The 13652-nt window shown below is 39.9% G+C and overlaps 1 protein-coding gene across 2 annotated transcripts in view; it reads right to left on the bottom strand.

Annotated features, from left to right (window-relative positions):
* Nucleotides 1-13652, bottom strand: part of SULF1 (sulfatase 1) — a 204450-nt gene that overhangs the window by 96234 nt on the left and 94564 nt on the right. For both annotated transcript variants that reach the window (XM_040354377.1, XM_040354376.1), the window contains exons 3-5: nucleotides 9927-10174; nucleotides 7356-7595; nucleotides 2411-2562 (exon numbers count right to left, since the gene is read on the bottom strand). In XM_040354377.1, coding sequence (XP_040210311.1) covers nucleotides 2411-2562; nucleotides 7356-7595; nucleotides 9927-10098 — 564 coding nt within the window. In that variant the 5' untranslated portion in view covers nucleotides 10099-10174. The remainder of the gene's footprint in view (nucleotides 1-2410; nucleotides 2563-7355; nucleotides 7596-9926; nucleotides 10175-13652) is intronic.

Here is a 13652-nt window from a genome sequence, read left to right as displayed (position 1 = left end):
TTTATATAATGTATGTTAATAGTTTTAAAACCTTGTTTCTATGTATAGCCTGTAATGATATATTTAGAAGTGGCAGTCACCTGTACATATGTCCAATAATATGTAGTTTCTGCTTCTTCCTTTGTATTGGTGAACAAAGGCTAAACCATGCTGATGCTATTATCACAGTGCCAGTCTACCAGGTAGATGCCAGATTAAAAATAATAGACTCTCTACAGCCTACGAATATCTGAAAATACCCACGATGCTCTTGGTAACAAGAGATCATGTGATCATTTCCCAGACTTCAGGTCAAACAAGGGAAATTGGAAACAGCAGTTCGAAGCAAATGGGGTCTAGAAATAATAACGTCATTTGGCAATGCTAACATGTACCCTGTTGTATTATGCAACATGGGAATGTTAATAATAGGTCTACTTAGCAATATGACTAACAAGCAGTTGTTTATATACTATTAGTGCAGAATGTCCCTGACAGGTGCAATAAAAGCTCTGTCCCTCAAACAATAGATTTATTTCTATCAATAGCTCAGTAGAGTATCATATAACACATTCAGAGATACAATCATTATTGACAGTAATTGCCTTGTTCAAGAAACAGTTCTTACGCCGCGTACACACAATCGTTTTTCGGCATGTAAAAAACGAAGTGTTTCAGCCTCTAGAAAAATTTTTTTTTTTTCCAAATTCGTCATTAAAACGGCGTTGCCCACAAACAATCGTTAAAAAAAATGCTCTAGCAAAGCGCGCTGACGTACAACATGTACGACGGCACTATAAAGGGGAAGTTCCCTTCAGATGGCGCCACCCTAGGGGCTGCTTTTGCTTATTTCATGTTAGTAAACGACGATTCGCGCTTTTCTGTCTGTTACAGCGTGATGTATGTGCTTACTCCATTACGAACGCTAGGTTTACCAGAACAAGCGCTCCCATCTCATAACTTGCTTCTGAGCATGCGTGGGTTTTTCACGTCGTTTAAGCCCACACACGATCATTTTTTACAACCCGAAAAACGACATGTAGCATGTTCGAATTTTTTTTTTGTCGTTTTTCAGAATAAGAAAAATGATGTGAAGCCCACACACAATCGTTTTAAATGACATTTTTTTTAAAACGTTGTTTTTTACATGCCGAAAAACGATCGTGTGTCTGAGGCATTATTCGGAAAGTGAAAATTCTTAAAGTGTACGCTAGGGTAAAAAACAAACATATGCAGTACATCTCAACATTGCATGTCCATTTGCACATGTTTTATGCATTAAAGACCCTTCAAGTCTCAAAATAAGTTAGATTTCAACTACAATTCACGGTTTCCTGCATTATGGACCAAACTAACAATGCTGTGTTACGGCAGCAGTATGAAGACACTTTCCCTATGTTGATGTATTTAAAGACAGTTGGTCTTGGAGCACCTCCACCATTCAGGACAAGCCTTGTATTTTTTCAATGTATACTCTAACTGGCCGAGGTACAGAGGACATAACAATCTACATCTTGGCCAATCAGAGGAAGCCTTCTATTCATTAGAGAATACAAGGAACTCCCCCCCCTCCCCCCACAGAACTACTGTGTTTGTAGAGATGTTTTTCAGCTGTGAAAACACTCTGACCTCTGTTAAAAATTAAAAACTGTGGCTATTCAATGTTCATGAGTGTTTTTGATCCATAAGCTTTTATGGGAGAATAGTCCTGCTAAAAGAAAAAAGCTGAAAAACACTACTGCAAAAACGCTGAAAAACTATTTCTACAGATACGGCTTTCCACAGCTAACCGTATTGGCTGGTTTATATGGTCCACAGGGCGCACTGCTGCCTACGGGCGCCCGGCCGCTGGTTTCCCTCTGCGTCTGTATGCTCTGCAGGCTGCAGCATGAAACTAACTCAGTTTTAGGCAGCTGCTCCGTCCGACCGGTAGTGTAATTAGAGGCACAGCGCAGCATTGGAGCCAGAGCTAGAGGAAACAGAGCCGATGCTTCCTGTATAGCGCCGCCTCCTGTCCCATGGCAGGGCAAATGGGGTGGAGTAAAGGGTGGAGCCACTGGGGCGGCAAAATTAGATTTTGCCTATGGTGTCTAAAATCCTTGCACCAGCCCTGAATGTCCAGTGTGCATGAGGCCTTATTAATTGCTCAAGGTTATTGGGAATTCATTGGCTCTGTTTTACTGAAGTTGTCTCTGTTTTTCTGAATCATATTATGCTGATTACAAAAAAAGCTCCAATTAAATTGTATTCATTCATTTATTGGACCAGATTTTTTAAATGTTTGCTGCCCATAAATATTTGTAAAATTTATGATGTAGCCCTTGTACTTAAAAATTTGGAGGGCCCTACTCTAAGCTTCTGTATATCACTAGCCCTACATTATGATATTAAAAGAACCTGAGGCTGCTCTTAGAAAACATTAGAAACATACCTTTTCATATTCAAATCCATGCTTTTCCTTGTATCCATTCCTGCACATAGTATAATTGTAGAAGCGTGAGTTCTTAATTAGTCCTAGCCATTCTCTCCATCCAGGGGGGATATAACTTCCATTGTATTCATTGAGGTACTTTCCAAAAAATGCTACAGAGAAGAACAAAAGACACTATAAGCAAGCTGTTCGAATATGTTCATTTTCACACTGCTCAACTAAAAGCCAATTCAATACAAACATGAAAAAAATATGACATAGCAAAGTTATATTATACATACCGTATACCTGGAAGAAGGCTTTTTTGTTTTTGATAGATAAGGGTTAAAACCTCTTTCCAATTTTTCTCTCTGCTAGAGATTTTTCCTCACTTCCTGTCACATTAACAAGAGAGGAAGTGAAGGAAGATCTGTATAAGAGACACAACAGGGGATCTGCTGAAAAAATCTTTTGTATTTCTGTTTGTGTCCCTGTTACAGATTTGACCTCACTTCCTGTCTGGTGAAACCATTGGCACTGTAACATTAAGTAAGGAACAACCTGTCTATAGGAAGCCTAGTTATTCTTATATTACACATACAGTATATTATATATTTCCTGTGACTTGCTTTCTCCTTACTTAAGATGCATTTTCAGGCTTTATTTTTCCATCTCCCGTTTGATGATTTCTGAGGAAAAGAAAATAATTAAGCTGTTGGCTTAATGTGTACGGTTGGCTGCAGTGACAAAATGACTAATTTGCATGTCTCTACCCTGAATTCCTCAAGGAATAGGTCCATTATGAATTTGTATGAAAGCAGATCACCTTTTAATAGCTGTTCCTCTGCTGAAACTTACAGGAGGTTCCCTCTTTTTTTAGCCCCACATTGACACCAAAGCCTAGTACACACAGGCCCAATGTCAGGTGACATTGGGCGGTTTAATAAAAACCAGCCGACATTCGGCCTTTGTGTATGGCCTGGAAAACAAGCAGCCAACCAGCTCCCGATCAGTGCTTTCAGCCAATGGCTGAGAGTGCCGACCGGAGTGTTCTGGCAGGAGGGGGGCTTTACCCCTGTCAGAGCACAATAGAACGGCAGGGGAGATCGTTGTACTACCATCGGATTGTTAGTACAGCGGCTCTGACCAGAGCTGTCAATTTTTTTTTTCATTCAACCTAAAAAAACTAGTGGTGTGCACCAGGGTTTCGCGCAGGGGAGGGCTGGGCCAGGGGGCAAGGTGGAAATTGCCTCCCAGGCCGTTCTAACTTATGTTCAAAATGGCCCGCAGCTGCTGCCCTCTACCATTTTTCTTTTTTATTCTGCACTAGGAAGTCGTGCTGTTGCATTCCGGAGTTTTAGTCCACGCTCAAGCTCCCGGTGGGTGGAAAACAGAGCAGTGCAGCGGAAGCTACAACTCCCTGGGACCGGAATCTTAGAAGCAGGCAGAGGCAGTGTGTGCCAGGGAGTCGGGACGCAGGGCTGGGCGCTGGCTGCAACTTGACCCCAGGACCAGGAGCATTACCCCCTAGGAGGCCGTGGCGTGCAAGGACCTGCTGAGCTGAGATCACTGAGGTGAGAGACCCTGACACCCCTAGCTGACCCCCATCTCCCCCATACACCCCATGTAACCTGCCCCAGTGATCAGGCTCCATTGATGGGCACTGGAGTTGGCTGCACTGATGGGCACTGGTGAGGCCGCATTAAAAAACAGGTTGGTCTTGGATGATGAGCTCATTCGGCGGTTCAATGGGCCAATTGACTGGACTTGCCCCCCAGGCCTAAGGCTGGCTACACTCACGCTCTGGTTTCGCGTGAGTGTAGCCAGGCGACTTATAGGCTTTTTTTATAGGCTTTTTTTTTTTTCTTGTAAATGTGCAACGTGTAGTACAGGAGTATAATTTTGTGCTCTTGGCCCAACAGACTTTTACAGTGCCTTGAAAAAGTATTCACACCCCTTGAAATTTTACACATTTTGTCATGTTACAGCCAAAAACTTATTTGATTTTATTGAGATTGTATGTAATAGACCCAAACACAAAATGGCACATAATTGTGAAGTGGTAAGGAAAATGATAAACGGCTTTCAAAATGTTTTACAAATAAATATGTGAAAAGTGTGGCATGCATTTGTATTCAGCCCCTTTGAGTCAATTCTTTGTAGAACCACCTTTCACTGCAATTACAGCTGCAAGTCTTTTTAGGGATGTCTCTACCAGCTTTGCACATCTAGAGAGTGAAATTTTTGCCCATTCTTCTTTGCAAAATAGCTCAAGCTCTGTTGGGTTGGATGGAGAGCGTCTGTGAACAACAATTTTCAAGTCTTGCCACAGATTCTCTATTGGATTTAGGTCTGGACTGTGACTGGGCCATTCTAACACATGAAAATGCTTTGATCTAAACCATTCCATTGTAGCTCTGGCTGTATGTTTAGGCACTCCTTGTCCGGCCTGTCAGTTTAGGTGGACGGTCATGTCTTGGTAGGTTTGCAGCTGTGCCATTCGCTTTCCATTTTCGGATGATAGATTGAACAGTGCTTTATGAGATGTTGAAAGCATGGGATATTTTATTATAACCTAACCCTGCTTTAAAAATTCTCCACAACTATATACCTGACCTGTCTGGTGTGTTACTTTGTCATTATGATGCCTAAGCTTCTCTAACAAACCTCTGAGGGATTCACAGAACAGCTGTATTCATACTGAGATTAAATTACACAAAGGTTGACTCTATTTACTAAGTAGGTGACTTCTGAAGGCAATTGGTTCCACTAGATTTTAGTTGGGGGTATCAGAGTAAAGGGGGCTGACTATAAATGCACGCCACATTTTTCAGATATTTATTTGTAAAAAAAAAATAAAACCATTTATCATTTTTCTTCCACTTTACAATTATGTGCCACTTTGTGTTGGTATATCACATAAAATCCCAATAAAATACATTTTTTTTTGATTGCAACATGACAAAATGTGGAACATTTCTAGGGGTATGACAATTATTTCAAGGCACTGTAAATGGAAGCGCTTGAAAGATGCATGTTAACAAGTGTTTTTCAGTTACTCCTATTAAAATCTATGGGGCCTAAAAAAACATCAACCAAAGAAGCTCATTAACATTTTTGTGCTTCACACGACAGGAGACACAACAATCGAGTGTAAATGGACTCATTGAGAATAAGGTAATTTTTACCTTGAGTTTTGGAAATCATGTGCAAGTGTGAATTGGAGCTTAGTAGTTTTTGATTGACTGTCTCAGTTAACAAGCCAATAAGCAGAAGACAAAATCTGTAAATTTGCTATTGTCAACTGTGGCATGCACCTGTTTCAAGAGACTTTATTTACGTCTGGGCAGATAAACCCTTAAAATACCATGTATATTGTTTATGGTGAACTGTTTTTTTATTTTTTATTGTTCGAAGTAAAGCTTGCTATACACTAGTAGATTTTCAAATGAACATTTGTACGAAAATTCTTTGTATATTCAATGACTGGATGAATGTCGTTTAAAAGTACGACAACATTTTGTTTGCTTTTAACATTTGATTTTTGGAGTAATTTCCTGAAGAATAACCACATACATTGTTAGATTTGACAGTCCCAAATCGCATGACAAGTCCCACCCCATTGCCGGCAATTGAACCGTTCATAGTCTCATGTCACAGCGATTATGAAAAAGGTTCCTGCACTACTTTTTACAGATTTCATTGTGACTTGCATAGACTTGCCGTCCCCCCCACAACAGATTTACTACTACAGGGTAGCTTTCCTGTGCAGGATCACATATATGTGATTCCACACTTCTGCCTGCAGGGGGGGGGGGCACGTGCTACCGGTAGGTTGCTTTTGCTGAGATTATATCTGTGGGTGTCGGGCACTGGATGTCCTCTGGAACCCATCGACCATCAGTAAAACACACAGAAGTGAGATCTGCCAATGTAAACAAGGCAGCTCTCCGTTTTGACAGGGGGGAAGGGATGGATTTTGTGCTCCTTCAAAGCAGGGAAGAAAATCCATTTCTTCACCCTAGTAAAAGTATGTCACACAGTAAACAAAAACACTGGCTAGGCACACAGTTACCCTTTGATCGCCTTGGATGTTTAACCCCTTCCAAGCCAGTGTCATTAGTACAGTGACAGTGCATATTTTTAGCCTTTATCATTGAATTAGTGTCACTGGTTCCTGCAAAAAGTCAAAAGTGTCAGTGTCCGATTTCCACTGCAATAACTCAGTCCTGACATAAGTTGCTAATCCTCCCCATTACTAGTATAAAAAAAGAAAAAATAATTCATAAATATATACCATAGTTTGTAGATGCTATAACGTTTGCGCAAAAACAATCAATATACACTTACTGGGATTTTGTTTACCAAACAGAATACAAATTGGCCTAAATTGATGAAGAAATTAGATTTGTTGCATTTTTCTGTTGAATGTGTTTCATAGCAGAAAGTAAAAAATATTGTCTTTTTTTTTTATTATTTGTCCTTTTTTTTGTGTATAGTGCAAAAAAAAAAGCAGTGGTGATCAAATACCACCAAAATAAAGCTCTATTTGTGGGGGAAAAAATTACATAAAGTTTATTTTGGGTACAGTGTCGCATGACTGCGCAATTGTCAGTTAAAGTAACGCAGTGCCATATCGCAAAAAATGGCCTGGTTATGAAGGGGGGTACATCTTCTGGAGGTCAAGTGTTTAAATGAAGTCGCAATGAAACTGATGTGTGGCTTTGAAAATTGCGCTGAAGTAGCGTGATTTCAAAGCCGCACCAGTGTGAACCAGGGCTAAAATGAATAATAGTGCATAGCCTGCTTTAGTATGAATGATGAGCGGATTAATAGCCCTGCTCCATCTGCTTTGCTACAAATAAATGATCCTAATATACCCAGGTCACAAAGTAACATACGCAATAAAATATTGTGTTTCCAATTCTGCAAGCCATGTATAGAATAGCCATCACAATGCTATTACCTGTCCTGTATCCTGTATTATTGAGGTACACTGCAAATGTACGAGGTTCATGTATAGCTTGCCAAGATGGAGAGGAGCAGTTCTCATTGTTGGTAAAAATATTGTGGTTGTGGACATATTTCCCAGTCAGCATAGATGAGCGCGAGGGACAACACATGGGAGTGGTCACAAAGGCATTTATAAAATTCGCACCTCCTTCCTCCATTATTTTTCTGGTCTTGTTCATCACCTGCAACGAACCTGAAATAAATAAAATTCTTTGCTAATGTATAAAACATTTATGTGACATACCAGCTTCAAGGACAATCGTAACACAATTCTAACTTCATACAAGGATGCTCGAGGGGCACGTGATATAGCCCTTTTGAGAAAATCACTGTTGGTTCTCCTCTGCCGCGTACACATGACCGTTATTTATGTCATTGAAAGAAATGAAATTTTTCTCAACGTGATTCCTCTCAAACCTGCCTTGCATACATACAATTGTGAAAAAAAATGCTTGAGCAAAGCGTGATAACGTACAACACGTACTACGGCACTATAAAGGGGAAGTTCCATTAGAATTGCGCCACCCTTTGGGCTGCTTTTGCTGATTTCATGTTACCGCGTGTTAGTAAAAGTGCTTTTCAATCTGTTACAGCGTGATGAATGTGCTATCTCCATTACGAATGCTTGTTTTACCAGAACGAGCGCTTCCGTCTCATAACTTGCTTCTGAGCATGCACGTTTTTTTTCCCCCTACACATGATCGCTTTTCACGACGTGAAATAGAACGACGTGAAAAACTCCCATTTTTCACGTCAATTTTAAAAATTGCATTTTTCTCGTCATGAAAAACGGTCATGTGTATGCGGCATCAGCCTTTCAAGCTCCATCCTAAAGCAAATCTGCACTCTACTGTTATCAATAATGAAGCAGAAGATACAAGTTTTTCATTGCAATATATGCTCCAACATGGAGGTTGTCAGAGATTGGAGTTAGGGCCACACTATACAGAGGACCGTGACAAGGCAATGCAGCTTTCACATATATTTGCAAATATTGTGCAACTAAAACCCTTTTTTTATAATAGAAATTTTGAACAATTTTACTACAAAATAAGCTACAGAGACAGTACAGAAAATTAGAATCTGTCACAGAAAAGAGCGGTCAGTTGTTCAATCATTGAGAAGGGACTTCTCAATTAATATGAGAAGATCCATGCTGCTTATTGATCTTGTAAGTAGGGGTAAGGTTCCATTCACACTTGTGTGACTTTGGACACACAAAATCGTAGCCTATTTATTTAAATGAAAGCCGTTCAAAAGACTTTAAAAAACTTTCATGCAATTTGAGTGCCATAGACGCATCTTAATGTTATCAATGTAAAAGATGTGCAACAGTTGTCGCACCAATCAAAGTTGCATCAAAGTAAAAATGAAAATCGCATGACCTTGGAGTTGCACAAGTGTGAATGGAGCCTTAAACCTCTATTTTTAGACGCGTACTTTTTTGTTGTTAATTTTTTTGGCTGCCTTGCTGGTAAGTATCTTGAGAATAGTTTAATTTAGTTTAGTTTGTTCTTTGTTAAGCCCTTCCATGTACACCTTACTCTAGATCAGGGATATGCAATTAGCGGACCTCCAGCTGTTGCAGAACTACAACTCCCATGAGGCATAGCAAGATTCTGACAGCCACAAGCATGACACCCAGATGCAGAGGCATGATGGGACTTGTAGTTTTGCAACAGCTGGAGGTCCGCTAATTGCATATCCCTGCTCTAGATAAAAATAAATGGGGGTGGGTTGCCACACATTGAGTTGAAAGGAGAACCCCCCCCCCCCACCACTAATCAAGGAAAAAAAATCCAATTTATCCTTTTGACAAAAGTCACTTAAACCCTGGTAGACTTCTGTAGGACAGGGACAGCCACATACTGATCAAAATTTTACCAGAGGCTGATTTCGATCAGTATCAGTGTATGGCTTGCTTTAGGCTCCATGTACACGAGACGTTTTCACAACTGCTCCTAAATTATTAAACAGATGGTAACCCACGTTTAAAACGCCCGTTTTGCCACGTTTACATGCCGCGTTTAGCGGCATTTGCGTTTAGAAGCGTTTAAAAAAATGGCCAAAAACAAGAAACGCCTATAAACAAAATGCGGGTTACCGTGTTTAGCCGCGTTTGGCGTCTGAAACGCGGAAATCTTCTACGTCTGAACCCATTTTTTTGCTTTCAAAGAAACGCTGTTAAACGCAACTGCCTAAAAACGGCAATAAACCATGTACATGGTCACGTAAGAAAACATTGAATTAGTTCAGGGGCAGTTGAAAAAAGCGTCCAACTGCCTCTGAACGTACGTTTAGCAGCGTCCCGTGTACGTGGGGCCTAACTCTTGTTATAAAGAAAACTCTGCAGTTAAATTTTAGGAAAAGCGTGTATCAATAATGCAGCAAGAATATAGTACTACTGAAATCCAGTACATAACAAGGGTGGTTACAATGTATCCTGTACTTCTTTGATCACGACACAATCAGCAATGTAAATGTATACCGAATGGCCAAAATAATGTGTATAAAAAGTCCTCACCTAGCTCTACATCCTGGTCATCAGTCATGACTAGAATAATATTCGGCCTGATATTCTTCCTGTCTGCTGGCAGACGTCCTCTAAGTCTTCCCGCTTTTAGTGTTGAACCGTGGCTTGCTGAAAGCTCCATATCCAGCATCATGAAAAGAAGTGCAAAACAGTAATACTTCATTGTAGAGGAGATGGTGGCTCTGCTGTGACCAGATGATGCCGAGTGTCCCTTCTGTTATTTAGAGGCAATCTTTTGGCTGCAATGCAATTAATAAAAAGTCATTTTATGCCTGAATATGTCCAATTATATCAGAATACATTTACATGAATTATGATGTGACATAAATGATCTCCTGGCCAGACCAAGAAATAGTTTTCTGTGATGATTAGCTAAGGGAATAGCTAAAGCACTTGGGAGAACAAAGTGTAAACGGTGCTCATTATAATAGGTAGACAACATAACATACCTGTATGATTACACATTTATAGGTAGAGCTCCATGTAATTTAGCTAAAGCATAGCCATGTATTTTCCTGTTTATAGTCAGTGATAAAATATTCATAGAACATCTCCACAGTAGATAGATTTACACTAAAGCCCCGTACACATGATCAGAATTTCATACAAAAAATCATACAATAATCTGAACGTTAGTGCAGAGCTTTTGCCCAAAATTTTCCAAAGGGACAAACGTGAAACTTTTTCTCGTATGAAAGCAGATGGTACGATTTTCATTTCATTAGTACAGTTTTTGTACAAAAATACAAAACAAATATACAAACATTACATCACTTCCGAAGTTTTATTCTGTGATGCGAGAATTTTTGTACTTCAGGAGCCTATTTGTTTTTAATATGAGTCTAGCAAGCAAAAGAAAATGAGTATGCAGAGAACAGTAATAAGTTGCAGCCCTCCAAACCAATGAAGTTTAGGCCTGTAGCGTTTTTTATGCTATTTTTTGTTAAGGTTTACAGAAAATATGCAATTGATCCTGGCAATTATTGCCATTTATACTAAGCAATAAAAAAGCTCAATGGCTCCCACTGCTTAATCTGAGCCAATGAGGAGGGAGAGGGCCTCAGCTCTCATGCACACTGCTGGATCAGGCTCAGGTAGATATAGAAGGGGGCTGCAGGGGGAGATGCATTCAGATGTTTTTTTACAACCACTTTAAGGAAATAGATTGCTGCAGAGGTTGAAGGGGTGGGGGGTTAGCCTATCAGTGCTCAGACCATACGCTACACACTGCATCAAATTGGTCTGCATGGCTGTCGTCCCAGAAGGAAGCCTCTTAAATGCACAAGAACGCCCGCAAACAGTTTGTCGAAGACAAGCAGACTAAGGACATGGATTACTGGAACCATGTCCTGTGTTCTGATGAGACCAAGATAAACCCGTGTGGGGCGGCAACCAGTTGAGGTGTACAAAGACAAGTGTGTCTGCCAACAGTCAAGCATGGTGGTGGGAGTGTCATGGTCTGGGGCTGCATGAGTGCTGCCGGCACTGGGGAGCTACAGTTCATTGAGGGAACCATGAATGCCAACATGTACTGTGACATACTGAAGCAGAGCATGATCACCTCCCTCTGGAGACTGGGCCGTAGGGCAGTATTCCAACATAAAAACCCCAAACACACCTTCAAGATGACCACTGTCTTGCTAAAGAAGCTGAGGGTAAATTTCATGGACTGGCCAAGCATTTCTCCAGATCTAAACCCTATTGAGCATTTGTGGGGCATCCTCAAATGGAAGGTGGAGAAGTGCATTCACCAGCTCCATGATGTTGTCATGGAGTAGTGGAAGAGGGCTCCAGTGGCAACCTGTGAAGCTCTGGTGAACTCCATGCTCAAGAGGGTTAAGGCAGTGCTGGAAAATAATGGTGCCACACAAAATATTGACACTTTGGGCCCAATTTGGACATTTTCACTTAGGGGTGTACTCACTTTTGTTGCCAGCAGTTTAGACAAATAATGGCTGCGTGTTGAGTTATTTTGAGGGGACAGCAAATTTACGCTGTTATACAAGCTGTACACTCACTACTTTACATTGTAGCAAAGTGTCAGTTCTTCAGTGTTGTCACATGAAAATATATAATAAAATATTTTCAAAAATGTGAGGGGCGTACTCACTTTTGTGAGATACTTTATATAATATCTATACCTGGAATTCCTCTTTAAAATATTGAATGCAAAGACAGCCAAACAAATAGCATTTTCAGAATCCAGTCAGCAGTGGTAGCCTAGGAATTAAACTCAGTGCTATCTTTGCTTCAAGATATGCAAAGGTCTAACAAGGTAACTTGACAAAGAAAATCCTTTCTCCTAAACGCAGTTAAAAAGGGTAAGTAATTGTCCTATTATCCACATCTGATGTCTTCATGACAGGTTTTTAAAGAGCAATGTGAAAGTGCATACAAACAACAAGCGAACCAAAATCAGTAATCTGACTAATGATTAATGATGAACATATAACATTTATCCCTGGGTGGTTGATATGCATAACTGACAGTTCATCACTGCACTTTGTACTATTTGATGAAATAAATTTCAATCTAACGAATGTGCTCAACTCGTGTCATGGTAAAGGGTAAGTTTCATTAGATGGACTCAGGGGCAATACAGTTGATTGATGATGTGATCTGAGATGAAATACTGTCGGCCACACACTGATTGACAGCACTGACAATCACCATTCGCACTACCGAAACCCAAATTTTCAGAGCTGTCACTCATCCGTCAAGATTGGCAGAAACTCCAGCCTATACATAATCCACAGAGCCCCAGACCATCCCATAATGCTCCGCATACAAACCCACAATTTTCTCTGCATGCCTACTTGCTTCTTCCCACCCTGGAAGGTGTATTACAAATCTGGTACACTGTGACTAATGGCAAACTAACTTAAAGGTAAGGGAGCTGTTAAAAAAAATGTTTTTTTAAATTAACTAATATAAAATAAAAAATCTAATAGATGTAAAATAAATCTAGTCCAATTAATCTCATCTATGTTTCATGCTTTACAATTGATGAAAGTTGTGGGGAGTAGCCTACCTTGGCTTATAAGAAAGGAGCTGGTCGGGATTCATTACGTGATCAGCACTTCAGCACCTGAGACAAAGCAGTGTTTCGTCATGCAACATTAACCCGAATCAGACAAGCAAGCAGAACTAATTAAGTGAGAAATATCTATAGTTGAAATACTGAGGGGGTTTGGGATCAGTGTGGGTGAGTCCTGTCAGTTAGGTAAAAAAAAAAAAACCTCTTCTTTAAATTTCCAGACCCAAAATGAAGTTTTAATAATGTGCTATTTGGCTATTTACATTAATCAGTGCTGACCATAAATCCAGGGCAATAGGCAGATATAAAAAAAAACAAAATTCATTATAAAATTTATTTTCATCTATAATTACCATAAATACTCAAATCTGTCTTAAAGCTGAACTCCAGCCAAAAAAAAAAAATATATATATATATTCCCCAATAGCCACAAATTATCTAAATCTACTTTGTGATTACCAAATGCCTTTGTCCATGTATTACCTTGTAAAAATAGCAGTGACATCATCACTGTGCTGAGCACAACCTGTGTAGACTAGACATGTGCATTCGTTTTCGTCCAAATGCATTTTCGTCTGAATTTCAGGTATTTTCGTTATCATTTTAACAAACGATAACGAAAGCACAGAAAACGAAAGATCCGACATAAACAAATGCTTTATTTTCGTTTTTGTTGCGGT

This window comes from Rana temporaria, chromosome 5 (assembly GCF_905171775.1).
Source record: "Rana temporaria chromosome 5, aRanTem1.1, whole genome shotgun sequence".
Lineage (NCBI taxonomy): Eukaryota > Metazoa > Chordata > Amphibia > Anura > Ranidae > Rana > Rana temporaria.
The sequence above is the reverse complement of the archived record's forward strand: the minus strand, read 5'-3'. Positions and strand labels throughout refer to the sequence as shown.